This window comes from Musca autumnalis, unplaced genomic scaffold (genome assembly GCF_047663935.1).
Source record: "Musca autumnalis isolate F117 unplaced genomic scaffold, ASM4766393v1 scaffold_2, whole genome shotgun sequence".
Lineage (NCBI taxonomy): Eukaryota > Metazoa > Arthropoda > Insecta > Diptera > Muscidae > Musca > Musca autumnalis.
This window is the reverse complement of record NW_027411755.1, coordinates 28129323-28156575: the sequence shown is the minus strand read 5'-3', so window position 1 is coordinate 28156575 and position 27253 is coordinate 28129323. Positions and strand designations below refer to the sequence as shown.

Here is a 27253-nt window from a genome sequence, read left to right as displayed (position 1 = left end):
TGGATTTTTTAAAGAATATTTTTTTAAACATCCAACAATACGTGGATTTTTTAAAGAATATTTTTTTAAACATCCAACAATACGTGGATTTTTTAAAGAATATTTTTTTAAACATCCAACAATACGTGGATTTTTTAAAGAATATTTTTTTAAACATCCAACAATACGTGGATTTTTTAAAGAATATTTTTTTAAACATCCAACAATACGTGGATTTTTTAAAGAATATTTTTTTAAACATCCAACAATACGTGGATTTTTTAAAGAATATTTTTTTAAACATCCAACAATACGTGGATTTTTTAAAGAATATTTTTTTAAACATCCAACAATACGTGGATTTTTTAAAGAATATTTTTTTAAACATCCAACAATACGTGGATTTTTTAAAGAATATTTTTTTAAACATCCAACAATACGTGGATTTTTTAAAGAATATTTTTTTAAACATCCAACAATACGTGGATTTTTTAAAGAATATTTTTTTAAACATCCAACAATACGTGGATTTTTTAAAGAATATTTTTTTAAACATCCAACAATACGTGGATTTTTTAAAGAATATTTTTTTAAACATCCAACAATACGTGGATTTTTTAAAGAATATTTTTTTAAACATCCAACAATACGTGGATTTTTTAAAGAATATTTTTTTAAACATCCAACAATACGTGGATTTTTTAAAGAATATTTTTTTAAACATCCAACAATACGTGGATTTTTTAAAGAATATTTTTTTAAACATCCAACAATACGAGGATTTTTTAAAGAATATTTTTTTAAACATCCAACAATACGAGGATTTTTTAAAGAATATTTTTTTAAACATCCAACAATACGTGGATTTTTTAAAGAATATTTTTTTAAACATCCAACAATACGTGGATTTTTTAAAGAATATTTTTTTAAACATCCAACAATACGTGGATTTTTTAAAGAATATTTTTTTAAACATCCAACAATACGTGGATTTTTTAAAGAATATTTTTTTAAACATCCAACAATACGTGGATTTTTTAAAGAATATTTTTTTAAACATCCAACAATACGTGGATTTTTTAAAGAATATTTTTTTAAACATCCAACAATACGTGGATTTTTTAAAGAATATTTTTTTAAACATCCAACAATACGTGGATTTTTTAAAGAATATTTTTTTAAACATCCAAAAATACGTGGATTTTTTAAAGAATATTTTTTTAAACATCCAACAATACGTGGATTTTTTAAAGAATATTTTTTTAAACATCCAACAATACGTGGATTTTTTAAAGAATATTTTTTTAAACATCCAACAATACGTGGATTTTTTAAAGAATATTTTTTTAAACATCCAACAATACGTGGATTTTTTAAAGAATATTTTTTTAAACATCCAACAATACGTGGATTTTTTAAAGAATAATTTTTTAAACATCCAACAATACGTGGATTTTTTAAAGAATATTTTTTTAAACATCCAACAATACGTGGATTTTTTAAAGAATATTTTTTTAAACATCCAACAATACGTGGATTTTTTAAAGAATATTTTTTTAAACATCCAACAATAGGTGGATTTTTTAAAGAATATTTTTTTAAACATCCAACAATACGTGGATTTTTTAAAGAATATTTTTTTAAACATCCAACAATACGTGGATTTTTTAAAGAATATTTTTTTAAACATCCAACAATACGTGGATTTTTTAAAGAATATTTTTTTAAACATCCAACAATACGTGGATTTTTTAAAGAATATTTTTTTAAACATCCAACAATACGTGGATTTTTTAAAGAATATTTTTTTAAACATCCAACAATACGTGGATTTTTTAAAGAATATTTTTTTAAACATCCAACAATACGTGGATTTTTTAAAGAATATTTTTTTAAACATCCAACAATACGAGGATTTTTTAAAGAATATTTTTTTAAACATCCAACAATACGAGGATTTTTTAAAGAATATTTTTTTAAACATCCAACAATACGTGGATTTTTTAAAGAATATTTTTTTAAACATCCAACAATACGTGGATTTTTTAAAGAATATTTTTTTAAACATCCAACAATACGTGGATTTTTTAAAGAATATTTTTTTAAACATCCAACAATACGTGGATTTTTTAAAGAATATTTTTTTAAACATCCAACAATACGTGGATTTTTTAAAGAATATTTTTTTAAACATCCAACAATACGTGGATTTTTTAAAGAATATTTTTTTAAACATCCAACAATACGTGGATTTTTTAAAGAATATTTTTTTAAACATCCAACAATACGTGGATTTTTTAAAGAATATTTTTTTAAACATCCAACAATACGTGGATTTTTTAAAGAATATTTTTTTAAACATCCAACAATACGTGGATTTTTTAAAGAATATTTTTTTAAACATCCAACAATACGTGGATTTTTTAAAGAATATTTTTTTAAACATCCAACAATACGTGGATTTTTTAAAGAATATTTTTTTAAACATCCAACAATACGTGGATTTTTTAAAGAATATTTTTTTAAACATCCAACAATACGTGGATTTTTTAAAGAATATTTTTTTAAACATCCAACAATACGTGGATTTTTTAAAGAATATTTTTTTAAACATCCAACAATACGTGGATTTTTTAAAGAATATTTTTTTAAACATCCAACAATACGTGGATTTTTTAAAGAATATTTTTTTAAACATCCAACAATACGTGGATTTTTTAAAGAATATTTTTTTAAACATCCAACAATACGTGGATTTTTTAAAGAATATTTTTTTAAACATCCAACAATACGTGGATTTTTTAAAGAATATTTTTTTAAACATCCAACAATACGTGGATTTTTTAAAAAATATTTTTTTAAACATCCAACAATACGTGGATTTTTTAAAGAATATTTTTTTAAACATCCAACAATACGTGGATTTTTTAAAGAATATTTTTTTAAACATCCAACAATACGTGGATTTTTTAAAGAATATTTTTTTAAACATCCAACAATACGTGGATTTTTTAAAGAATATTTTTTTAAACATCCAACAATACGTGGATTTTTTAAAGAATATTTTTTTAAACATCCAACAATACGTGGATTTTTTAAAGAATATTTTTTTAAACATCCAACAATACGTGGATTTTTTAAAGAATATTTTTTTAAACATCCAACAATACGTGGATTTTTTAAAGAATATTTTTTTAAACATCCAACAATACGTGGATTTTTTAAAGAATATTTTTTTAAACATCCAACAATACGTGGATTTTTTAAAGAATATTTTTTTAAACATCCAACAATACGTGGATTTTTTAAAGAATATTTTTTTAAACATCCAACAATACGTGGATTTTTTAAAGAATATTTTTTTAAACATCCAACAATACGTGGATTTTTTAAAGAATATTTTTTTAAACATCCAACAATACGTGGATTTTTTAAAGAATATTTTTTTAAACATCCAACAATACGTGGATTTTTTAAAGAATATTTTTTTAAACATCCAACAATACGTGGATTTTTTAAAGAATATTTTTTTAAACATCCAACAATACGTGGATTTTTTAAAGAATATTTTTTTAAACATCCAACAATACGTGGATTTTTTAAAGAATATTTTTTTAAACATCCAACAATACGTGGATTTTTTAAAGAATATTTTTTTAAACATCCAACAATACGTGGATTTTTTAAAGAATATTTTTTTAAACATCCAACAATACGTGGATTTTTTAAAGAATATTTTTTTAAACATCCAACAATACGTGGATTTTTTAAAGAATATTTTTTTAAACATCCAACAATACGTGGATTTTTTAAAGAATATTTTTTTAAACATCCAACAATACGTGGATTTTTTAAAGAATATTTTTTTAAACATCCAACAATACGTGGATTTTTAAAGAATTTTTTTTTTAAACATCCAACAATACGTGGATTTTTTAAAGAATTTTTTTTTTAAACATCCAACAATACGAGGATTTTTTAAAGAATATTTTTTTAAACATCCAACAATACGTGGATTTTTTAAAGAATATTTTTTTAAACATCCAACAATACGAGGATTTTTTAAAGAATATTTTTTTAAACATCCAACAATACGTGGATTTTTTAAAGAATATTTTTTTAAACATCCAACAATACGTGGATTTTTTAAAGAATATTTTTTTAAACATCCAACAATACGTGGATTTTTTAAAGAATATTTTTTTAAACATCCAACAATACGTGGATTTTTTAAAGTATATTTTTTTAAACATCCAACAATTCGTGGATTTTTTAAAGAATATTTTTTTAAACATCCAACAATACGTGGATTTTTTAAAGAATATTTTTTTAAACATCCAACTATTCGTGGATTTTTTAAAGAATATTTTTTTAAACATCCAACAATACGTGGATTTTTTAAAGAATATTTTTTTAAACATCCAACAATACGTGGATTTTTTTAAAAAATATTTTTAGCAAGCATCCAACCTAACGTGGATTTTTTAAAAAATATTTTCGCAAGCATCCAACATAACGTGGATTTTTTAACAAATATTTTTTTCAAGCATCTAACATAACGTGGATTTTTTTAAAAATATTTTTACAAGCATCCAACATGACGTGAATTGTTTAAAAAATATTTTTTCAATCACTCAACTTAACGTGGGTTTTTTAAAAAATATTTTTTTAAGCATTCAACATAATGTAGACTTTTTAAAAAATGATTTTTTAAAAAAAATTGTTTTTAACATCCAACAATACGTGGATTTTTAAAGAATATTTTTTAAACATCCAACAATGCGTGAATTTTTTAAATAATATTTTTTTGAACATCCAACAATACGTGGATTTTTAAAGAATATTTTTTAAACATCCAACAATGCGTGAATTTTTTAAATAATATTTTTTTGAACATCCAACAATACGTGGATTTTTAAAGAATATTTTTTAAACATCCAACAATGCGTGAATTTTTTAAATAATATTTTTTTGAACATCCAACAATACGTGGATTTTTAAAGAATATTTTTTTAAACATCCAAGTATATGTGGATTTTTAAAGACTTTTTTAATTCTGCAGAGATTGTGTTATAAGTAATATCAAAATTTGGTATACATACTCTGAGCGTTCCAGGACGGAACTTGCCGTAACAATTACTTTGCTTAAATTTTTGTCTATAACATACCTGGAAGGAAAGAAAGAAAAGATAATCATTATAAACTGTCATCGAATAGATTAGTGCAGGTAAAGGTTGATAAATAAAAGGAGCAAGAGTATTGCAAAGCTTTAAGTATATTAGCAGCAGCTATTTGAGACACAATTAAAAAAATCAGAATAGACCACTAAACGTGGAGTATCTTTTAATGGAATATCGGACCAAAAACATTGATTTTATTTTGCTCATGCTTAACTTTTTTTAATAAATAATTTTTACGTAAAGTCCCAATTTCCTATGCAGTTTTGGCGTATCTGTGGCCTTGTCACTTTAATTTTTTTCTACGCACAACTGCAAAGGTGTTTGGGTGAAAAGATCACAGAGATTTGGAAAGGCGATAATATTGAATTTTATTGAAAAAAAAATACTAACAACTGCTGCCTTATCGTCAAACGAAAGCTAGCAACAAAAAACATCCAGATGTACGAAATGAAAGATCATAATGACACATTCTACTATCAGCAAACCTATGATCATTAAAAAGTGGCTCAAATTCAAAAGTTATATAACCTATATTATGGAAGAAACCAAACATTTAAAAATAATAAAAAATAAAAAAAAAATATTTTATTTTTGGGGAACAATATGGTTCGAGGACAATTTCTTCGTGCGCATGTACATACTTCTTGAGATAATGACCTTAAATACAGGCTACACCTATTAAATTGGCTGAAGAGCACCAAAAATATGGAAAGAAATGACCTTTGCATATCATATATATATTTTTTTCCAAACGTAAACCCCTGACCTACATAAAATCTAGATTTCGCCAAAACCGTAAAACCAAGGTATCGATTAGATTGTAGTCGTAAATATATATATGTACATATATGTATTCCCTACCTACCTACATAAAATCTAGATTTCATCAAAATCGTAAAACCTAGGTTTCGATTAGACTGTAGATGATGTATGTACATAAATATATGTACATATGTACGTTTATACTCATTTATGTATTTCCCCTTCATAATTTCAAATGAATTCCCAAAAATACCAAATTACATTTTCGTATCATTCGATTTCCCAAGAAGTCGATGTATTATCATGCATTTGGTTTCTCCTCTCTAGAGCTAGAGTTACCTCGTTAAAGTCGCTATTTTTTACAGAATATTTTTTTAATCGTAAATTTTTAAGACTATTGTTTTTTTCATCGTGGATTTTTTAAACAATATTTTTTTAATGGCGGATTTTTTAAGAAAATTAAAAAAAACGTGGATTTGTTTAAAGAATATTTTTTTAATCGTGGATTTTTTAAAGAATATTTAAAAAACGTGGATTTTTTAAAGAATTTTTAAAAAACGTGGATTTTTTAAAGAATTTTTAAAAAAGTGAATCTTTTAAAGAATACTTTTTAATCGAGGATTTTTAAAGAATATAGATTTTTTAAAGAATTTTTTCTAATAGTGGATTTTTTAAAGAATATTTTTTTAATCGTGGATTTGCTTAAAGAATATTTTTTTAATCGTGGATTTTTTTAAAGAATATTTTTTTAATCGTGGATTTGCTTAAAGAATATTTTTTTAATCATGGATTTGCTTAAAAAATATCTTTTTAATTGTGGATTTTTTAAAGAATAAAAATATTCTTTTCTGGATTTTTTTAAAGAATATTTAAAAAACGTGGATTTTTTAAATAATGTTTTTTTAATCGTGATTTTTTAAAAATATTTAAAAAACCTAGATTTTTTAAAGAATATTTAAAAAAACGTAGATTTTTTTAAGAATATTTAGAAAAAAAAAATAACTTTGATTTTTTCAAGAATATTTAGAAAAAAAACGTGGATTTGTTAAAAGAATATTTTTAAATCGTGGATTTTTTAAAGAATATTTAAAAAACGTGGATTTTTTAAAGTTTTTTTTTTTAATCGTGGATTTTTTAAAACGCGTGGATCTTTTAAAGAATATTTTTTAATCGTGGATTTTTAAAGAATTAAAAAATTAAAAAAAAATCACGGAATTTTAAAAAAAAAATTTAAAAGAAACCCTGAATTTTTTAAAAGAACTTTTTTTTTCAAAAAATCGTGAGTTTTTTTAAGAATTTTGTCACAAAACGTAGATTTTTTAAAGAGTATTTCTTCAAAAATCGTAGATTTTTTAAAGAATATTTTTTCACAAATCGTAGATTTTATAAAGAATATTTTTTTCAAAAATCGGGACTTTAAAATGTATTGTTTTTACAAAAATTGTGGATTTTTTAAAGAATATTTAAAAAAACTGGATTTTTTAAAGAATATTTAAAAAAACTGGATTTTTTAAAGAATATTTAAAAAAACTGGATTTTTTAAAGAATATTTTTTTTTAAAATCGTGGATTTTTTAAAGATTATTTTTTAAAAAATCGTGGATTCTTTAAATAATGAATTTTTTAAAAAATCGTGGATTCTTTAAATAATGAATTTTTTAAAAGAACTTTTTTTTCAAAAAATCGTGAGTTTTTTTAAGAATTTTGTCACAAAACGTAGATTTTTTAAAGAATATTTCTTCAAAAATCGTAGATTTTTTAAAGAATATTTTTTCACAAATCGTAGATTTTATAAAGAATATTTTTTTCAAAAATCGGGACTTTAAAATGTATTGTTTTTACAAAAATTGTGGATTTTTAAAAGAATATTTAAAATAACTGGATTTTTTAAAGAATATTTTTTTTAAAATCGTGGATTTTTTAAAGATTATTTTTTAAAAAATCGTGGATTCTTTAAATAATTTTTTTTTTTCAAAAATCGTGGATTCTTTTTTTTAAAAATCGTGTATTCTTTAAAGATTATTTTTTAAAAGATCGTGGATTCTTTAATTAATTTTTTTTTTCAAAAATCGTGGATTCTTTAAATATTTTTTTTCAAAAATCGTGGATTCTTTAAATATTTTTTTTCAAAAATCATGGATTTTTTAAAGAATATTTTTTCAAAAATCTTGGACTTTTTAAAGAATATTTTTCAAAAATTCGTGGATTGTCAAATAACACTTCGTCGATTTTTTAAAAATATTTTTCACAAAATTCGTGAATTTTTTAAAGAATATTTTTTCAATATTTGTTTCAAAAATCGTGGATTTGTTAAAGAATATTTTTTCAAACATCGTAGATTCTTAAAAGAATATTTTATCAAAAATCGTGGATTTGTTAAAGAATATTTTTTCAAACATCGTAGATTCTTTAAAGAATATTTTATCAAAAATCGTGGATTTTTTAAAGAATAATTTTTCAAAAATCGTGGATTCTGAAAGGATATTTTTTTTTAAAAATCGAGAATTTTTTTAAGGAGTATTTTTTTCATATTTCGTGGATTTCTTAAAGAAGATTTGTCAATATTTCCAAGATTTTTTAAATAATATTTAAAAAAGAAGAATGTTTTTCAAAAATCGTGAATTATTTAAAGAAATTTTTTTTTAAATCTTGGATTTTGTAAAGAATCGTGGATTTTTTAAAGAACATTTATTTCAAAAATCGTGGATTTTTAAAGAATATTTTTTTCAAAAATCGTGGATTTTTAAAGAACATTTATTTCAAAAATCGTGGATTTTTTTAAAAAATATTCAAGGATTTTTTATTTATTCAAGGATCGTGGATTCTTTAAATAATTTTTTTTTTTTTCAAAAATCGTGGATTCTTTAAATATTTTTTTTTTCAAAAATCATGGATTTTTTTAAGAATATTTTTTCAAAAATCTTGGACTTTTTAAAGAATATTTTTCAAAAATTCGTGGATTGTCAAATAACACCTCGTCGATTTTTTAAAAATATTTTTCTCAAAATTCGTGAATTTTTTAAAGAATATTTTTTCAATATTTGTTTCAAAAATCGTGGATTTGTTAAAGAATATTTTTTCAAACATCGTAGATTCTTTAAAGAATATTTTATCAAAAATCGTGGATTTGTTAAAGAACATTTTTTCAAACATCGTAGATTCTTTAAAGAATATTTTATCAAAAATCGTGGATTTTTTAAAGAATATTTTTTCAAAAATCGTGGATTCTGAAAGAATATTTTATCAAAAATCGTGGATTTTTTAAAGAATATTTTTTCAAAAATCGTGGATTCTGAAAGGATATTTTTTTTTTAATCGAGAATTTTTTAAGGAGTATTTTTTCAATAATCGTGGATTTTTTATTAATATTTTTATTTTTTTTCATATTTCGTGGATTTCTTAAAGAAGATTTGTCAATATTTCCAAGATTTTTTAAATAATATTTAAAAAAGAAGAATGTTTTTCAAAAATCGTGAATTATTTAAAGAAATTTTTTTAAATCTTGGATTTTGTAAAGAATCGTGGATTTTTTAAAGAACATTTATTTCAAAAATCGTGGATTTTTTAAGAATATTTTTTTCAAAAATCGTGGATTTTTAAAGAACATTTATTTCAAAAATCGTGGATTTTTAAAGAACATTTATTTCAAAAATCGTGGATTTTTTAAAAAATATTCAAGGATGTTTTAAAGAATATTTTTTTCAATAATGAATTTTTCAAAGAATATTTTTTAAAATCCGTGGAATTTGTAAAGATTTTTTTTAAATCGTGGATTTCTTAAAGAACTTCTTTTCAAAAATCGTGGATATTTAAAAGAATTTTTTTCAAAAATCGTGGATATTTAAAAGAATATTTTATAACAAATCGTGGATTTTCTAAAGAACTTTTTTTTTCAAAAATCGTGGATATTAAAAGATTTTTTTTTTTTTTCAAAAATCGTGGATATTTAAAAGATTTTTTTTTTCAAAAATCGTGGATATTTAAAAGAATATTTTATAACAAATCGTGGATTTTCTAAAAAATATTTTTTCAGAAATTATGGAGTTTTTAAAAAATATTTTTTTAAAAAATCTTGGATTTTTTAAAGAATATTTTCTTCAAAAATCTTGGCTGTCTTAAAGAACATTTTTCAACAATCGTGGATTTTTTAAGAATATTTTTTCAAAAATTTTGGATTTTTTAAGTTATATTTGTTTAAAAAATCGTGAATTTTTTAAGAATATTTTTTCAAAAATTTTGGAATTTTTAAGTTATATTTGTTTAAAAAATCGTGAATTTTTTAAGAATATTTTTTCAAAAATTTTGGATTTTTTAAGTTATATTTGTTTAAAAAATCGTGAATTTTTTAAGAATATTTTTTCAAAAATTTTGGAATTTTTAAGTTATATTTGTTTAAAAAATCGTGAATTTTTTAAGAATATTTTTTCAAAAATTTTGGATTTTTTAAGTTATATTTGTTTAAAAAATCGTGAATTTTTTAAGAATATTTTTTCAAAAATTTTGGATTTTTTAAGTTATATTTGTTTAAAAAATCGTGAATTTTTTAAGAATATTTTTTGAAGACCAACAAATCATGGATTTTTTAAGAACATTTTGTGAAGACCAACTAAACGTGGATTTTTAAGAATATTTTTTTGGAGGGCTATCAGACCAACAAAATGTGGATTTTTAAGAATATTTTTTTGGAGGGCCATCTGACCCACAAAACGTGGATTTGTTAAGAATGTTTGTTTTAATGTCTTATATTTTATAAAGAATATTTTTTAATTGTAGATTTTTAAGGAATATTTAAAAAAATGGTAATTTTTTAATGAATATTTTTCTAAATTTTAGATTTTTTAATGAACATTTTCTATTAAATCGTAGAAAAATAGCCGTAGAGTTTTTAGAGCATATTATTTTAAAGAACATTTTTTTTTTTTCAAAAGTCGTAGATTTTTTAAGGAATATCTTTTTAAATCGTGGATTTTTTTAAGAATAATTTCTTTATGTTTTTAATCGTAGATTTTTTAAGATTTTTTTAATCTCAGCTTTTGTAAAAAAAATTCAAAAATTGAAAATTTTTTTCAGAAAAATTTTCAGGTTTCGTGGATTTTTAATGAACATTATGCCGTATTGTTTGGATTTCTTAAGAATATTTTTCCACATTTCATGAGTTTTTAAAATTAAATTTATTAATATAGTTGCGACAACCCTGTTCTCTGCAAAACTGGCTGAAGTACTCATCTTAGAAATATACACCTCAATCTCTGCAGAGACCAACTTTTACATGCGACAGATAACGGCGGTCTCATAAGACAAGTGGCCAAAATGACGCTCTCTAAATTCACTAGCCGAACTGATAAGGAAATGAAGACAGTGCATATAAGCCCAGCACACAGTAATTCTAGTCACTCTAAGTGTGGCTGTTAACGCGACAAGATTTAGATCAAGTTCTCCCCAAGGGAGATTCATTTAAATTTAAATTATTTTTTTCGGTTATTAAGAATCTGGTAAACTTAACTTAAAAGAAGAAGACGAAGGAAACTAATCGCCAGAGACATGAAACGTCAAAGTTGTTCTACGTTATGTCTCCTGTTGGCCTTGATGCAAATATTTGCATATTGCCGGGCAGAAGGGTAAGTTGTTGTTTTTACTCCTATCGAAGGCGAAGTGAGATCCCATTTTTGTCAAGCACTATGATGGACTAATATTTGTTCGTCTTCTTTGTTTTTTTTTTTTTTCTTCCAGCAAATACACCGTTATCGCTCCCGGTACCATTCACTCCAATGACAAATATACTGCCGCCGTGGCCGTCCACAATATCGCCGCACCATGCCAAATCAAGGTTGGCATTACCGGACCCTCATTCAATGAAACGAAAACTGTGGTACTCAAAGGTGCCGAAATAAAAGAAGTGGATTTTATGGTTCCCATTTTGTCTGAGGGCAACTATAATCTCACAGCCGAGGGTGTCGATTGCTTAGAGAATTTTAAAAATTCCACAAAATTGCAATTTGCCAAGATCGAAACTCACGTTCGCCTACAAACCGATAAGGGTCTCTATAAACCTGGAGATGTTATCAATTATCGTATTTTATTCATGGACAAGGACTTGAAACCAACTGTGGCCGCAGAGGATACTGTGATTTATTTCGAAGATGGCAAACGTAATCGCATTAAGGAAATTAAGAATTTCGAGGTGGTGCATGGTGTCCATACGGGACAATTTAAGATTTCTGAATTCCCGGTTATGGGTAGATGGCGTTTGGTTGTTGCCAGCAAGGGTCACTATGAACAGTCTGTGTACTTTGATGTGCAGAAATATGTGCTACCCAAATATGTGGTCAATGCGGAGGCTACCAAATCGGTGTCGGTAAAGGATGGTGATATGCAGGTTGTTGTAAGGGCCAAGTAAGTAGAGAGCTTTTTCTAAGGTTCAACAACTTTGCTGATTTTTTTGTTTTTGTATTTAGCTACACCTATGGCAAACCCTTGAATGGCAAGGCCACCATTATCCTTTCCTTGCGTTCCTACTATAACAATTGGCACAAAGACAATGACAAAAGCATTATTCGCACCACAGACATGATCCAAGGCAAGGCCAAAATTGATTTGAATGTCAAGGAATTGGAAGCCTATTTGCATAGCCACAAATATGCCACCACTGCCAGCATTGTGGCCACAGTGGAGGAGGAATTTACTGGAGTGAAAATCAACACCACCACCAGCACCGAAATTTATCCCTACCGTTATGACATGCATTGTGTCAACTACTTTGAGTGTATGTACTTTAAGGCGGATGAAGAAAAAGAGGTCATACTAAAATTGAGCTATGTTGATGGTTCCCACTTGAAAGATACCAAGACCCCCGTGGAATTGGTATACACCGAAGTATTGGAAGAGCTTGAAGATGTGGCCAAACCCGAAATACCACCAATTAGTGAAATGCGTACCTACTCCTACAAGGGATTTATGAATGAAACTGGATTTGTCACCTTCAAATTAAAGTTGGTCGATTTGAAAAAGTATGAAGGCTATAGCCATCACTATAACATTGAGGTTTTGTATCGTGATGAAAAACGTGACTTAGGCAAAACTTATCAAAGGCGCGAGTCGAAAAATGTTGAAAACCCCTCAACAGAAGAGAAACAACCCAAGGAGTGGTTTAAACTTGGGGATAGATACAACAAGGATAGGTAAATTTTGGGCCTTCGAAAAACTGAATAAAAATTATTTTATGTGTTTTTTTTTTCCATTGCAGTCCCAAACTATTCCAGGTAGAACACTTCACCGTTAACTCCAGCAAACCTATGTCTTATTTGGATTACAATGTTGTTGCCCGTGGTAATATTGTCAAGTCGGTCCACATTGATCTACCCGATAAGCCCAAGGTCTATAACATAACCTTGACTCCTGAGTTGGTTTATTCACCACGCTTCTCCATTTATGTGTATTATGTTGATGAGCATGGTGAATATCATCATACGGAGCATACCTACCACATATATTATGAATTGCAAAATAAGGTAAGTTTAAAGAATTTCTATCCGCAGAAGAGCATAAAAAAATATTCTTAATAAATCCACGTTTTGTTCATCTGATGGCCTTTCAAAAAATATTCTTAAAAAGTCCAAGCTTTGTTGGTCCGATGGCTCTTCAAAAAATATTCTTAAAAAATCCACGTCTTGCTTTTCCGATGGCTCTTCAAAAAATACTCTTAAAAAATCCACGTGTTGTTGGTCTGATGGCCCATCAAAAAATTTCGAAAATTAAAAATATTCTTTAAAAAATCCACAATTATTCAGAAAAAAAATTCTGAAAAAATCCAGGTTTTGTTGGTCTGATGACCTTTAAAAATATTTCTTAAAGAAACTAAGATATCTGAAAGAATATTATTTAAAAAATCCACGATTTATGAAAAAAAAAATCATTAAAAAATCAACATATTTTTAAAAAATTATCTTTAAAAAATCCACGATTTTTAAACAAATAATCCTTTAAAAATTCACGATTTTTTAAACAAATAATCCCTAAAAAATCCACGATATAAGAGAAATTATTCTTTAAAAAATCATGATTTAAAAAAATATATTTTTTAAAAAATCCACGATTTTTGAAAAAATATTCTTTAAAAAATCCACGATTTTTGAAAAAATATTCTTTAAAAAATCCACGATTTTTGAAAAAATATTCTTTAAAAAATCCACGATTTTTGAAAAAATATTCTTTAAAAAATCCACGATTTTTGAAAAAATATTCTTTAAAAAATCCACGATTTTTGAAAAAATATTCTTTAAAAAATCCACGATTTTTGAAAAAATATTCTTTAAAAAATCCACGATTTTTGAAAAAATATTCTTTAAAAAATCCACGATTTTTGAAAAAATATTCTTTAAAAAATCCACGATTTTTGAAAAAATATTCTTTAAAAAATCCACGATTTTTGAAAAAATATTCTTTAAAAAATCCACGATTTTTGAAAAAATATTCTTTAAAAAATCCACGATTTTTGAAAAAATATTCTTTAAAAAATCCATGATTTTTGAAAAAATATTCTTTAAAAAATCCACGATTTTTGAAAAAATATTCTTTAAAAAATCCACGATTTTTGAAAAAATATTCTTTAAAAAATCCACGATTTTTAAAAAAATATTCTTTAAAAAATCCACGATTTTTGAAAAAATATTCTTTAAAAAATCCACGATTTTTGAAAAAAATATTCTTAAAAAAATCCTAGATTTTTGAAAAAATATTCTTAAAAAATCCACGATTTTTGAAAAAATATTCTTTAAAAAAATCCACGATTTTCGAAAAAAATATTCTTAAAAAAATCCACGATTTTTGAAAAAAATATTCTTTAAAAAATCCACGATTTTTGAAAAAATACTTACTTACTTACATAGTTGGCCCATTACAGAACATTTGTTCCATAGACCGAACTAAGAAAAGATCTCCATTCCTCTCTGTTTTTCGCTTGACTTTTTGGAATACCGCGCCTTTCCATTTCTTCATCCACTTGTGTGCTCCATCGAATCTTAGGCCTGCCGATTCTGCGTGCACCGCCATGTGGCATGTATTTATACGCCTTTTTAGCGGGTTCATCATCGCTCATTCTCACGTTTAACTATATTCATGTCTTTGTATAGCTTATATAGCTCGTGGTTCATACGACGTCGATATTCACCGTCAACGCAAATCGGCCCGTAGATCTTTCGAAGAATTTTCCTCTCAAACACACCAAGCACTGCCTTACCTGCTTGCGCAAGTACCCATGCTTCGGAGCCATACATTAGCACGGGTAGTATCAGCGTTTTGTATAGTGTTATTATTGTTTGACGAGATGTGGCTTTGTTTTTAAATTGCTTACTTAATCCATAGTAGCATCTGTTGGCCAATACAATTCTTCTTCTTATTTCACAACTGATGTTGTTTGTTGTGTTTATGGCAGTGCCGAGGTAGACGAAGTCTTTAACTACCTCAAAATTGTAGGTACCAACTTCTACGGTTGGTCCGAGCTCTATGGACGCTTTGCGCGTCGACACCATCAATTTGGTCTTTTCGCCGTTTAATGCCAGACCCACTTTCGCAGATTCTGCTTCGACCTTCATAAAGGTATCAGTTACTTCCTTTACTGATCGTCGCATGATGTCTATGTCATCAGCATAGGCAAGTAACATGTGGCTATTGGTGTAAATTGTGCCATTTCTTTTGACATTTGCATCTCGTATTACCTTTTCCAGCAAAATGTTGAATAGGTCACACGAAAGGCTGTCTCCTTGTCTGAAACCTCTTTTGGTACAAAATTCTTCGGAGAGGTTCTTTCCAATTTTAACTGAGGACCTAGTATCAGTTAGAGTCATCTTACAAAGCCGGATGAGCTTTGCGGGAATACCAAATTTAGACATTGCATGGAATACCTTTGATCGGAGGGGACTGTCGAATGCTGCTTTATAATCGACAAAAAGGTGAAATGTGTCGATCTGCATCTCTTGGGTCTTCTCTAGGATTTGCCGCAGGGTAAATATCTGGTCAATGGTGGACTTGCCAGGTCTAAAGCCACATTGGTATGGTCCAATTATCTCGTTGACCATAGGCTTTATTCGTTCGCACAGTATCCCTGACACTATCTTATAGGCAATAGGGAGTAGACTTATGCCCCTATAGTTGGAGCATACAGTCTTATCTCCTTTTTTGTGGACGGGACATAGGATGCTCAGGTTCCAATCGTCGGGTACGCGTTCTTCCTGCCAGATGGTGCTAACTAGCTGATGCATACACCTTATCAGCGCGTCGCCTCCGGTTTTAAACAGCTCGGCTGGTAAGCCATCGGCTCCTGCTGCCTTATTATTCTTCAGCCGGTTGATTGCTGTTTTTACCTCATCTTGGCCGGGTGGTATACATTCTATACCATCTTCTGGGATTGGATCTGCGGTATCATCGTCTTCGCCACTATTGAATACCAGCAGATTGGAGAAATGTTCCTTCCATATCCTGAGCACGCTATCTGTATCTGTTACCAGATTACCTTGCTGGTCTCTACAGGAGGATGTGCCTGTACCAAAGCCATCTGTTTGATGTTTCACTCTTTGGTAGAATTTTCGGACTTCATTCTGGCTCCTGTACATCTCGATTTTTTCACACTCCCGCTTTTCCATTTCTCTCTTTTTCTTGCGGAAAAGACGTTTCTCTTCTCTCCTTTTCTCCCGATATCTCTCTCGTGCGCTACGCGTTGCTACTGATTGTAAAGTAGCTCTATATGCCGCATTTTTATCTTCGGTAGCAGCACGACACACCTGGTCATACCATGAATTCCTTTGTGGAGGTCTCTGGAATCCAAGTATGGATTTTGCGGCTGTTTGCATGGAGTGGGCAATATTTTGCCATTGTGTTGTTATGTTATCGGGACAAGGAGTGCTCGCGTTAAGCAATTGGGCTAGTTGAGTGGAATATGCTGTGGCTATCTGTTGTGTTTGCAGCCTATCGATGTCCAACTTCCGCGTTGTGTCTGTTCGTGCTTTATTTGCAACGTTTAGACGGGTACGTACCTTTGCTGCAACAAGATAGTGGTCCGAATCAATGTTTGCGCCTCGGAACGATCGTACATCCAACACGCTGGATGAATGTCTTCCATCTATCACAACATGATCAATTTGATTACTTGTTCTTTGATCTGGGGACAGCCAGGTGCCCTTATGAATATCGAGATGATTAAATCTGGTACTGCTAACTACCATGTTTTTTGCAGCTGCAAAGTCTATCAGCCTCATACCATTGTCAGATGTTTCACTGTGGAGACTGAATTTCCCGACTGTTGGGCCAAAGATATTCTCCTTTCCAATTTTGGCATTAAAATCGCCTAGAATGATTTTAATGTCATGGGCAGGGCAACGGTCATATGTTTCTTCTAAGCGCTCGTAAAATATATCTTTGGTCTGTTCGTCCTTTTCTTCAGTGGGAGCATGAGCGCAAATAAAGCTGATGTTGAAGAATTTAGCTTTTATTCGAATTGCAGCAAGTCTTTCATTCACTGGGGTGAAGCTGGATACCAGATGTTTTAGTCTCCGACTAACTACGAATCCGCAACCAAACTCATGCTTTACGTCATGGCAGCTATAATACAGTGCGTCACCTTTAGGTGTTGTTGTGACGCCTTTCCCAATCCATCGTATTTCCTGTATGGCAGTAATATCGGCCTTGTACTTTTCAAGTACGTCTGCCAATGCGAAGACTGCACCTTCTCTATAAAGAGTGCGAACATTCCAGGTGCAGATTCGCAGATCATGGTCCTTAAAACGTTTGCGGGGTTCGTCAACTTTAGAGGGGTTTGTTTTTCTTTTCTTTCGTTTTTTCATAGTAGGCAGTTTTTTTCTAGGGGAGGGTTACTAACCCGACGCCCAAACCCAAGTTTTTAACGTTCTTATGGGTGAACGCGCGGCACATGTTAGCTCACTACCTTTAACGGGTGTTAAAGGCAGTTCCCCAGGTGACACCACGGGGAGGTCAGTGTCCACTTGAGATGAAAGAGGGACCAAGATAAATCCTGGGCTTTGCCATGTTAAAACCGGTCAGGACCGTTCCTTGGTATCTTCCATATTCTTTAAAAAATTAACGATTTTTGAAAAAATATTCTTTAAAAAATCCACGATTTTTGAAAAAATAATCTTTAAAAAATCCACGATTTTTGAAAAAATATTCTTTAAAAAATCCACGATTTTTGAAAAAATATTCTTTAAAAAATCCATGATTTTTGAAAAAAATATTCTTTAAAAAACTACCTTTTTTGAAAAAAAAAATATTCTTTAAAATCACGATTTAAAAAAAAATATTCTTTAAAATCACGATTTAAAAAAAAATGTTCTTTAAAAAATCCACGATTTTTGAAAAAATATTCTTTAAAAAATCCACGATTTTTGAAAAAAATATTCTTTAAAAAATCCACGATTTTTGAAAAAATATTCTTTAAAAAATCCACGATTTTTGAAAAAATATTCTTTAAAAAATACACGATTTTTTAAAAAATATTCTGTAAAAAATCCACGATTTTTGAAGAAATGTTCTTCAAAAAATTTACGATTTTTGAAAAAATATTCTTTAAAAAATCCACGATGTTTAAAAAAATATTCTTTAAAAAATCCACCATTTTTGAAAAAAATATTCTATAAAAATTCCACGATTTTTGATAAAATTATTCTTTAAAAAATCCACGATTTTTGAAAAAAATATTCTTTAAAAAATCTACGTTTTTTGAAAAATATTCTTTAAAAATCCACGATTTTTGAAAAAATATTCTTTAAAAATCCACGATTTTTGAAAAAATATTCTTTAAAAAATCCACGTTGTTGGAAAAAATATTCTTTAAAAAATCCACGATTTTTGAAAAAAATATTCTTTAAAAAATCCACGATTTTTGAAAAAATATTCTCTAAAAAATCCACGATTTTTGAAAAAATATTCTTTAAAAAATCCACGATTTTTGAAAAAATATTCTTTAAAAAATCCACGATTTTTGAAAAAATATTCTTTAAAAAATCCACGATTTTTGAAAAAATATTTTTAAAAATCCACAACTTAAAAAATATTGTTTAAAAATCCAAGATTTTTAAAATATTCTTTTAAAAAATTAATGTCTTGTCGCTCTGATGTCCCTTTAAAAATAGTCTTAAAAAATCCAGTTTTGCCACCTCAAAAACGGTCCACAAATTGGTTTACGCACAGATATTTTTTTCTGCAATGAAATTCCTTCTTATACTTATCTGATCTTTTCTCTTCTGTGTCCCCGTTTGCAGATCAGCATTACCGCCGCTGAACAAGTTAAGCCAGGTCAGGAAGTTGCATTGAAAATCAAAACCGCCCCCAATTCCTTTGTTGGTCTCATGGCAGTGGATCAAAGTGCATTACTTTTGAGATCTAACAATGATATTCATGCCAGCGATGTAATTTGGGCCTATGGATCTTATACTACTCGAACACCCGAGCAGGGAGGATATTCATATTATCCTGGTCGCATTGCCGGCTGTATTACTCTAACCAATGCAGATTACTTTTATAATTGGACCAAACCGGAACATATGATGTATGCGATGCCCCTGGGCGGCGTTTTCTATACGTCGACAGCAATGAAGGTAAGTTTTTTGTTAATTTAGTAGTGGCATATTCTGTCATTTAAAATGCTAAACATGATTTTTTTTACCACAGCCAGGTTCAGGCCAAATGGCTGGAGATTTTGGTGGTCGTGAGCCAATACAGGTTCGCATGGATTTTGCTGAAACTTGGATATTTGATAATATTGAAAAGTAGGTGGAGGCCATTCGTTCTTTAAACAGAGATATTGGAAATTATTTTTCTTTGTTTTGCTCGCAGCACAGGAGATAAGGAAGAATTTACCTGGTCCAAAAAGATACCCGATACCATTACCTCTTGGATGTTGACTGGTTTTGCCATGAACAGTGAAAAGGGTTTGGCTGTCACTTCGGATACAACTAAGATTACCACCTTCCAGCCATTCTTTATTTCCATACGATTGCCCTATTCGGTTAAGAGAGGTAGGTGGTTGGAGAAAAGCAGCAGAAGTGAAGTTTTTAAAATAATATTTTTTTTTTCTATTCAGGTGAGGTCATTAATATTCCCGCCTTGGTATTCAATTATCTCGACAAGACCTTGGATGTTGAGGTCACCCTGGACAATATGGATAATGAGTTTGAATTTACCGAAGTCACTAACGAGGTAATTGGTGATCAAAAACTTACAAAAATGGTGAGAGTGCCTGCCATGGGTGCTGCCGGTGTCTCGTTTATGATAAGACCCAAGGTTTTGGGTAATGTCATGTTGAAATATACCGCCGTTTCTCCGGTGGCCGGTGATGCTGTCCACAAGTCGCTGAAAGTTGTGCCCGAAGGTGTTACCAAATATGGTAATCGTGCCTATTTTGTCAACTTGAACAAGGAATCAGAAATGAAATCCTCCTTTGATTTGGAATTGCCAGCTGAAATTATACCCGATTCTCAACATGTTGAAGTGGATGTGGTGGGTGATATATTGGGTCCTGTGGTCAATAATTTGGATAATTTGGTGCGCCTGCCCACCGCCTGTGGAGAACAGACCATGTCCACCATGTTGCCCAATTATTTGATTATGAAATATTTGGAGGTAAGTCCTCGACGGAAACTTCTGTTATTAACTTGAAAAATAATCTTACATGACTTTTTTAGATCACCAAACGTTTGACACCCAGTATGGAAACCAAATTGCGCTATAACATGGAACATGGTTATCAACGCATGTTGAACTACCGCCACACTGATGGTTCCTTTAGCTCATTTGGACCCCGTGCAATTGATGGCCATCCTAAAAATGGTTCCACCTGGTTAACTGCCTATGTTGCACGCTCCCTGCTGCAAATGGAGGAATATATTAAAATCGATCCCAAAATCATAGAAGAATCTTTTGAATATTTGGTCCAACAACAAGCCACAAATGGTTCCTTTACCGAAAAGTCTCAAGGATTCTTCTACGTTGACCAATCCAATCATTTTTCTCTGACTAGCAGCGTTCTGTTGGCCCTATTGGAAAGAAAGTCATATGCTGAGAAATATTCCGTACAAATACAAAAAGCCTTGGACTTTATAAATGAAAATTCGGATAAATCTCTGCATGGCCAAGCCATCGCCGCCTATACCCTGAACAAGGCCCAACATGCCAAGGCCTCAGAGAAACTGGAAACTTTAATGACTTTGGTGAAAACAGATGGTGATCGGAAATGGTGGTCTACTTCGGATCGACCTTTGACACATAGATGGTGGTCGCATGTCTATAGCCGTGATGTGGAAATTAGTTCTTATGCCCTGATGACTCTATTGAATCAACCCACTCCGAATATGGATGATATTTTGTCAATTGTTAGATGGCTTATTGCTCAACGTAATAGTTATGGTGGTTTCTCTTCTACCCAAGACACTGTTGTTGGTCTACAGGCCTTGATACAATTTGCCATGGTGGCCGACTATGAACCGGCTAAAATGGTTGTGGATATTACCTCGAAGGGTGGTGCCAAGGAGAAACAGGAAACTGTAAATTTGAATAAAGAAAATGCTATTCTATATCAAAATGTTGAGGTAAGTTCAACACTTCAAGGGGATTCAATTATTTGTTGGGTAGTATTGGAGCGTATAAGTGTTGACAATATGTATACGCTCCAGTAGTATCAAGATACAGCAATACTTGGGTACTGTTAGAGCGTATAGGTGTTGGCAATACTTATACGCTCCAATTGTCTCATGGCGAATAAGTTAGTGGGTAGTATTGGAGCTTAGGTAGTGAAAAAACGTATACCCAATTTGGAGAAACTGAGGAATAAATCTGAGAAGGCTCTTCAGTATTTTTTATTTTTAGGATATTCTCTCTTGTATTTTACTTAACTGGAAATATTTTTTAATGACTGTCGACACAGAAACTCATTAGTCCATTAAAAGCTACTGAATCGATGACGTATTGGAACTTACTTTGTCATAGATAAGTTCTGTATAAAATGTCGGACCCAGTCTATCTGATTAAAATCAAAATGATTGATTAACATTTCGTTTAGAAGCACATGTCGACTAGTAAATTTTTATTGGCTAGTATTAGGGCGTATAGGTGTTGACAACACTTATACGCAGCTTTAAGAAAATAATTTAAAAATCTGAGCATCCTCCTATTGTTTCTCAGTTCTATTCCGAGATTATTTTGACAATTACTTCTTTCATTTTACCCTGCCTTTTTAGATGCCCGATAATACCAACTCAATTGATTTCACAGCTAAGGGTAGCGGTACTGCCATGGTCCAAGTTGCCTATCAATACAACATTCTCGAAAAGGAACAACCCAGCTTCACCATAACCAGCGAAAAACACAAGACTGCACAAAAAGCATGGATGATTATGGATGTCTGTGTTGAATATACCGGTGAGGGTGAAGCCTCTAATATGGCTGTTCTGGAAATCAACACACCCTCAGGTTATGTTGTGGAAGACGAAAGCTTGGCTGCCATCAAGGAGGTGAAGAGAGTTAGCGTAAGTATTGAGATATAAGAATTTTTAAATATTTTTTAATTAAAATTAATTTTTATGAACAGAATGTTGAACTGAAGAATGCCAACTCCTTCCTCGTAATCTATTTCGATCATTTGTACAAGGGCCAAAAGACCTGCATTCTCTACGAAGCCATACGCGCCCATGCTGTTGCTATGCAAAAACCTGCTGTTATTATGGTCTACGACTACTACGATTCGACTAAGAAGGCAACTGATTTTTATGAAATCGAATCAAAACTCTGTGATATCTGTGAGGGAGAGGAGGAATGCGCTAAATGCAAGTAAGAAGATCGTTCAGCAGGATAGGTCTTAGAACAAAACAGCTTTAAAAAATCGAGCAACCAAATTCTAAATGAAATTTGTTAAATGAGACTTAAATTCTCTAAATTTTTAAATCGTAAAAAATAAATATTTTATGAAGTAAAATAAATAATTAATAAATAAATAATTTTATGAAAATTAACAAAAATATGTTTTTATTTGAATTGGTTGTTGGTGGATTTTTTTGCAAGTGCAAACCTCACCCTTTCGATCTGGACAATTAAACAAGAAACTCCTTAAAAATATTCTGAACAATAAACGTGGATTTAGTAAATACGTGGATTTTTCAATAAATACTTTTTCAGACCAATAAAAGTATACTTTTAAAAAAAATATGTTTTCACAACAAAAAACGTGCAATTTTTCAAATTTTTTTTATTATTTATAATTCTTCAAAATATATTATTTTCAGACCAATAAACGGAAATTTTTCAAAAAAAAAAAAAAAAAAATAAAAATCAGACCAATCAGACCAAAATATATTTTTTCCAACCAATTAACATGGATTTTTCAAAGAACATTTTGTTGACCAAAAAATTTGGATTTTTCAAAAAATATTTTTTCCGACCAAAAAAATAATATGGTTTTCGACCAACAAGGTGGATTTATCAAATAAATACTTTTTCAGACCAGTTAACGTGGATATTTCAAATAAATATTAAATATTTTTTCAGACCAATAAAAAATTATTTTTCAAATAATATTTTTTCAGACCACTGAAAGTGGATTTTTTAAATAATATTTTTTTAGACCACTGAAAGTGGATTTTTCAAATAATATTTTTTCAGACCAATGAACTTGGATTTTTCAAAAAAATATTTTTTCAGACCAATAAACGTGGATTTTTCAAATACTTATTTTTTCAGACCAATAAACATGGATTTTTCAAATAAATATTTTTTCAGGCCAATAAACGTGGATTTTTCAAATAAATATTTTTTCAGACCAATAAACGTGGATTTTTCAAATAAATATTTTTTCAGACCAATAAACGTGGATTTTTCAAATAAATATTTTTTCAGACCAATACAAGTGGATTTTTCAAATAAATATTTTTTAGACCAAGAAACGGGGATTTTTCAAATAAACATTTTTTTTCAGACCAATAAACGTGGATTTTTCAAATAAATATTTTTTCAGACCAATAAACGTGGATTTTTCAAATAAATATTTTTTCAGACTAATAAACGTGGATTTTTCAAATAAATAACTTTTTTCAGACTAAAAAACGTGGATTTTTCAAATAAATATTTTTTTAGACCAATAAACGTGGATTTTTCAAATAAATATTTTTTCAGACCAATAAACGTGGATTTTTCAAATAAATATTTTTTCAGACCAATAAACGTGGATTTTTCAAATAAATATTTTTTCAGACCAACAAACGTGGATTTTTCAAATAAATATTTTTTCATACCAATAAACGTGGATTTTTCAAATAAATAACTTTTTTCAGACTAAAAAACGTGGATTTTTCAAATAAATATTTTTTAGACCAATAAACGTGGATTTTTCAAATAAATATTTTTTCAGACCAATAAACGTGGATTTTTCAAATAAATATTTTTTAGACCAATAAACGTGGATTTTTCAAATAAATATTTTTTCAGACCAATAAACGTGGATTTTTCAAATAAATATTTTTTCAGACCAATAAACGTGGATTTTTCAAATAAATAACTTTTTTCAGACTAAAAAACGTGGATTTTTCAAATAAATAACTTTTTTCAGACTAAAAAACGTGGATTTTTCAAATAAATATTTTTTAGACCAATAAACGTGGATTTTTCAAATAAATATTTTTTCAGACCAATAAACGTGGATTTTTCAAATAAATATTTTTTCAGACCAATAAACGTGGATTTTTCAAATAAATATTTTTTCAGACCAACAAACGTGGATTTTTCAAATAAATATTTTTTCAGACCAATAAACGTGGATTTTTCAAATAAATAACTTTTTTCAGACTAAAAAACGTGGATTTTTCAAATAAATATTTTTTAGACCAATAAACGTGGATTTTTCAAATAAATATTTTTTCAGACCAATAAACGTGGATTTTTCAAATAAATATTTTTTCAGACCAATAAACGTGGATTTTTCAAATAAATATTTTTTCAGACCAATAAACGTGGATTTTTCAAATAAATATTTTTTCAGACCAACAAACGTGGATTTTTCAAATAAATATTTTTTCAGACCAATAAACGTGGATTTTTCAAATAAATATTTTTTCAGACCAATAAACGTGGATTTTTCAAATAAATATTTTTTCAGACCAATAAACGTGGATTTTTCAAATAAATATTTTTTCAGACCAATAAACGTGGATTTTTCAAATAAATATTTTTTCAGACCAACAAACGTGGATTTTTCAAATAAATATTTTTTCAGACCAATAAACGTGGATTTTTCAAATTAATATTTTTTTCAGACCAATAAACGTGGATTTTTCAAATAAATATTTTTTCAGACCAACAAACGTGGATTTTTCAAATAAATATTTTTTCAGACCAATAAACGTGGATTTTTCAAATTAATATTTTTTTCAGACCAATAAACGTGGATTTTTCAAATAAATATTTTTTCAGACCAATAAACGTGGATTTTTCAAATAAATATTTTTTCAGAACCAATAAACGTGCATTTTTCAAATAAATATTTTTTCAGACTAATAAACGTGGATTTTTCAAATAAATATTTTTTCAGACTAATAAACGTGGATTTTTCAAATAAATATTTTTTTCAGACTAATAAACGTGGATCTTTCAAATAAATATTTTTTCAGACTGATAAACGTGGATTTTTTAAATAAATACTTTTTCAGACCAATAAACGTAATTTTTTCAAATAAATATTTTTTCAGACCAATAAACGTGGATTTTTCAAATAAATATTTTTTCAGACCAATAAACGTGGATTTTTCAAATAAATATTTTTTCAGACCAATAAACGTGGATTTTTCAAATAAATATTTTTCAGACCAATAAACGTGGATTTTTCAAATAAATATTTTTCAGACCAACAAAGGTGGATTTTTTAAATAAATATTATTTTAAACGTGGATTTTTTAAATAAATATTATTTTAAACGTGGATTTTTTAAATAAATATTATTTTAAACGTGGATTTTTTAAATAAATATTATTTTAAACGTGGATTTTTCAAATAAATATTATTTCACACCAATAAACGTGGATTTTTCAAATAAATATTTTTCAGACCAACAAAGGTGGATTTTTCAAATAAATATTATTTTAGACTAATAAAGGTGGATTTTTCAAATAAATATTATTTTAGACTAATAAACGTGGATTTTTCAAATAAATATTTTTTTGACCAATAAACGGGGATTTTTCAAAAAAATATTTTACCAAGAACAAATAAAAGTGGATTTAAAAAAAATCGTACATTGAAAAAAATCAGACCAAAAATCGTGGATTAAAAAAAAATCACACCAAAAATCATAGATTAAAAAAAATCGAACCAAAAATCGTGAATTTAAAAAAATCAGACCAAAAATCGTGGATTAAAAAAAAATCAGACCAAAAATCGTACATTTAAAAAAAATCAGACCAAAAATCGTACATTTAAAAAAAATCAGACCAAAAATCGTGGATTAAAAAGAATCAAACCAAAAATCGTGAATTTAAAAAAAATCAGACCAAAACTCATGGATTAAAAAAAATCAAAGCAAAAATCGTGGATTAAAAAAGTTAGACCAAAAATCCTGGGGTTTTCAAATAATATTTTTTTCTAACCATTAAACGTGGATTTTCAAAAAATAGTTTTTCACACCAAAAAATAGTGTATTTTTAAAAAAATTGTTTTTCCCACCAAATATTAGTGGATTTTTCAATAAATAAATTTCACTATGAAGCGAAGTTTTAGGGGGGTGGAAAATTCTTTTTGGAGATGAAAGCCCTTGGTGAGTACATACAGAACCCCGAAGGACAGTTCCGCCGTAAGTTGAACTTCTGGGTAATGAATATTTTGCTGGAGACCCTATGAGTCTCTGGAACCAGCGTTATATTTTTGTTCGCTGCTGCTTAAGCTTATTTTTAAGATGACATGTCATGAGTCAAATCAAATAAGGATTTTTTTTCGTAGAGGATTTCGACCTTCTAACTCGCTTCCTTCAATGGGCTTTTCGTCCTTTATTTGAAGAACCGCAATAGAAGTACCACAAGATGACGTTCTACAGCTTGGGAAAGTTCTGCAAAAATGTCGCACGGAAGATTTTAGGTACGGTTCCTATAGACATGAAATCGATACCATCTTGTTTAAGAGGTCCTTTTTCACTTTTACCCGAATCTGGCTAAGACAATATCACGTTAATATCATTATTTTTTGGAATACCGATCCGGATATCCGAATTCTGGAACAATTTATTTTGATACTAAAACTAATTCAAAAGTTTGATTCAGGGGGGATCTGTCTTTCGGGTTTCTAAATATACTCAAT

At 28.5% G+C, this 27253-nt stretch overlaps 2 protein-coding genes across 2 annotated transcripts in view; one reads left to right on the top strand and one right to left on the bottom strand.

Annotated features, from left to right (window-relative positions):
* DIP-epsilon (Dpr-interacting protein epsilon) overlaps positions 1 to 27253 on the bottom strand; it is a 791100-nt gene that overhangs the window by 582254 nt on the left and 181593 nt on the right. The window lies entirely within an intron of this gene.
* LOC141393835 (CD109 antigen-like) lies at positions 11339 to 22801 on the top strand. The gene is made up of 11 exons (XM_073967382.1): positions 11339 to 11538; positions 11651 to 12313; positions 12376 to 13098; positions 13164 to 13428; positions 19189 to 19524; positions 19598 to 19695; positions 19763 to 19944; positions 20010 to 20548; positions 20611 to 21513; positions 22162 to 22449; positions 22512 to 22801. The coding sequence occupies exons 1-11, from the start codon at positions 11462 to 11464 to the stop codon at positions 22752 to 22754; spliced, it is 4317 nt and encodes a 1438-aa protein (XP_073823483.1). The 5' UTR covers positions 11339 to 11461; the 3' UTR covers positions 22755 to 22801.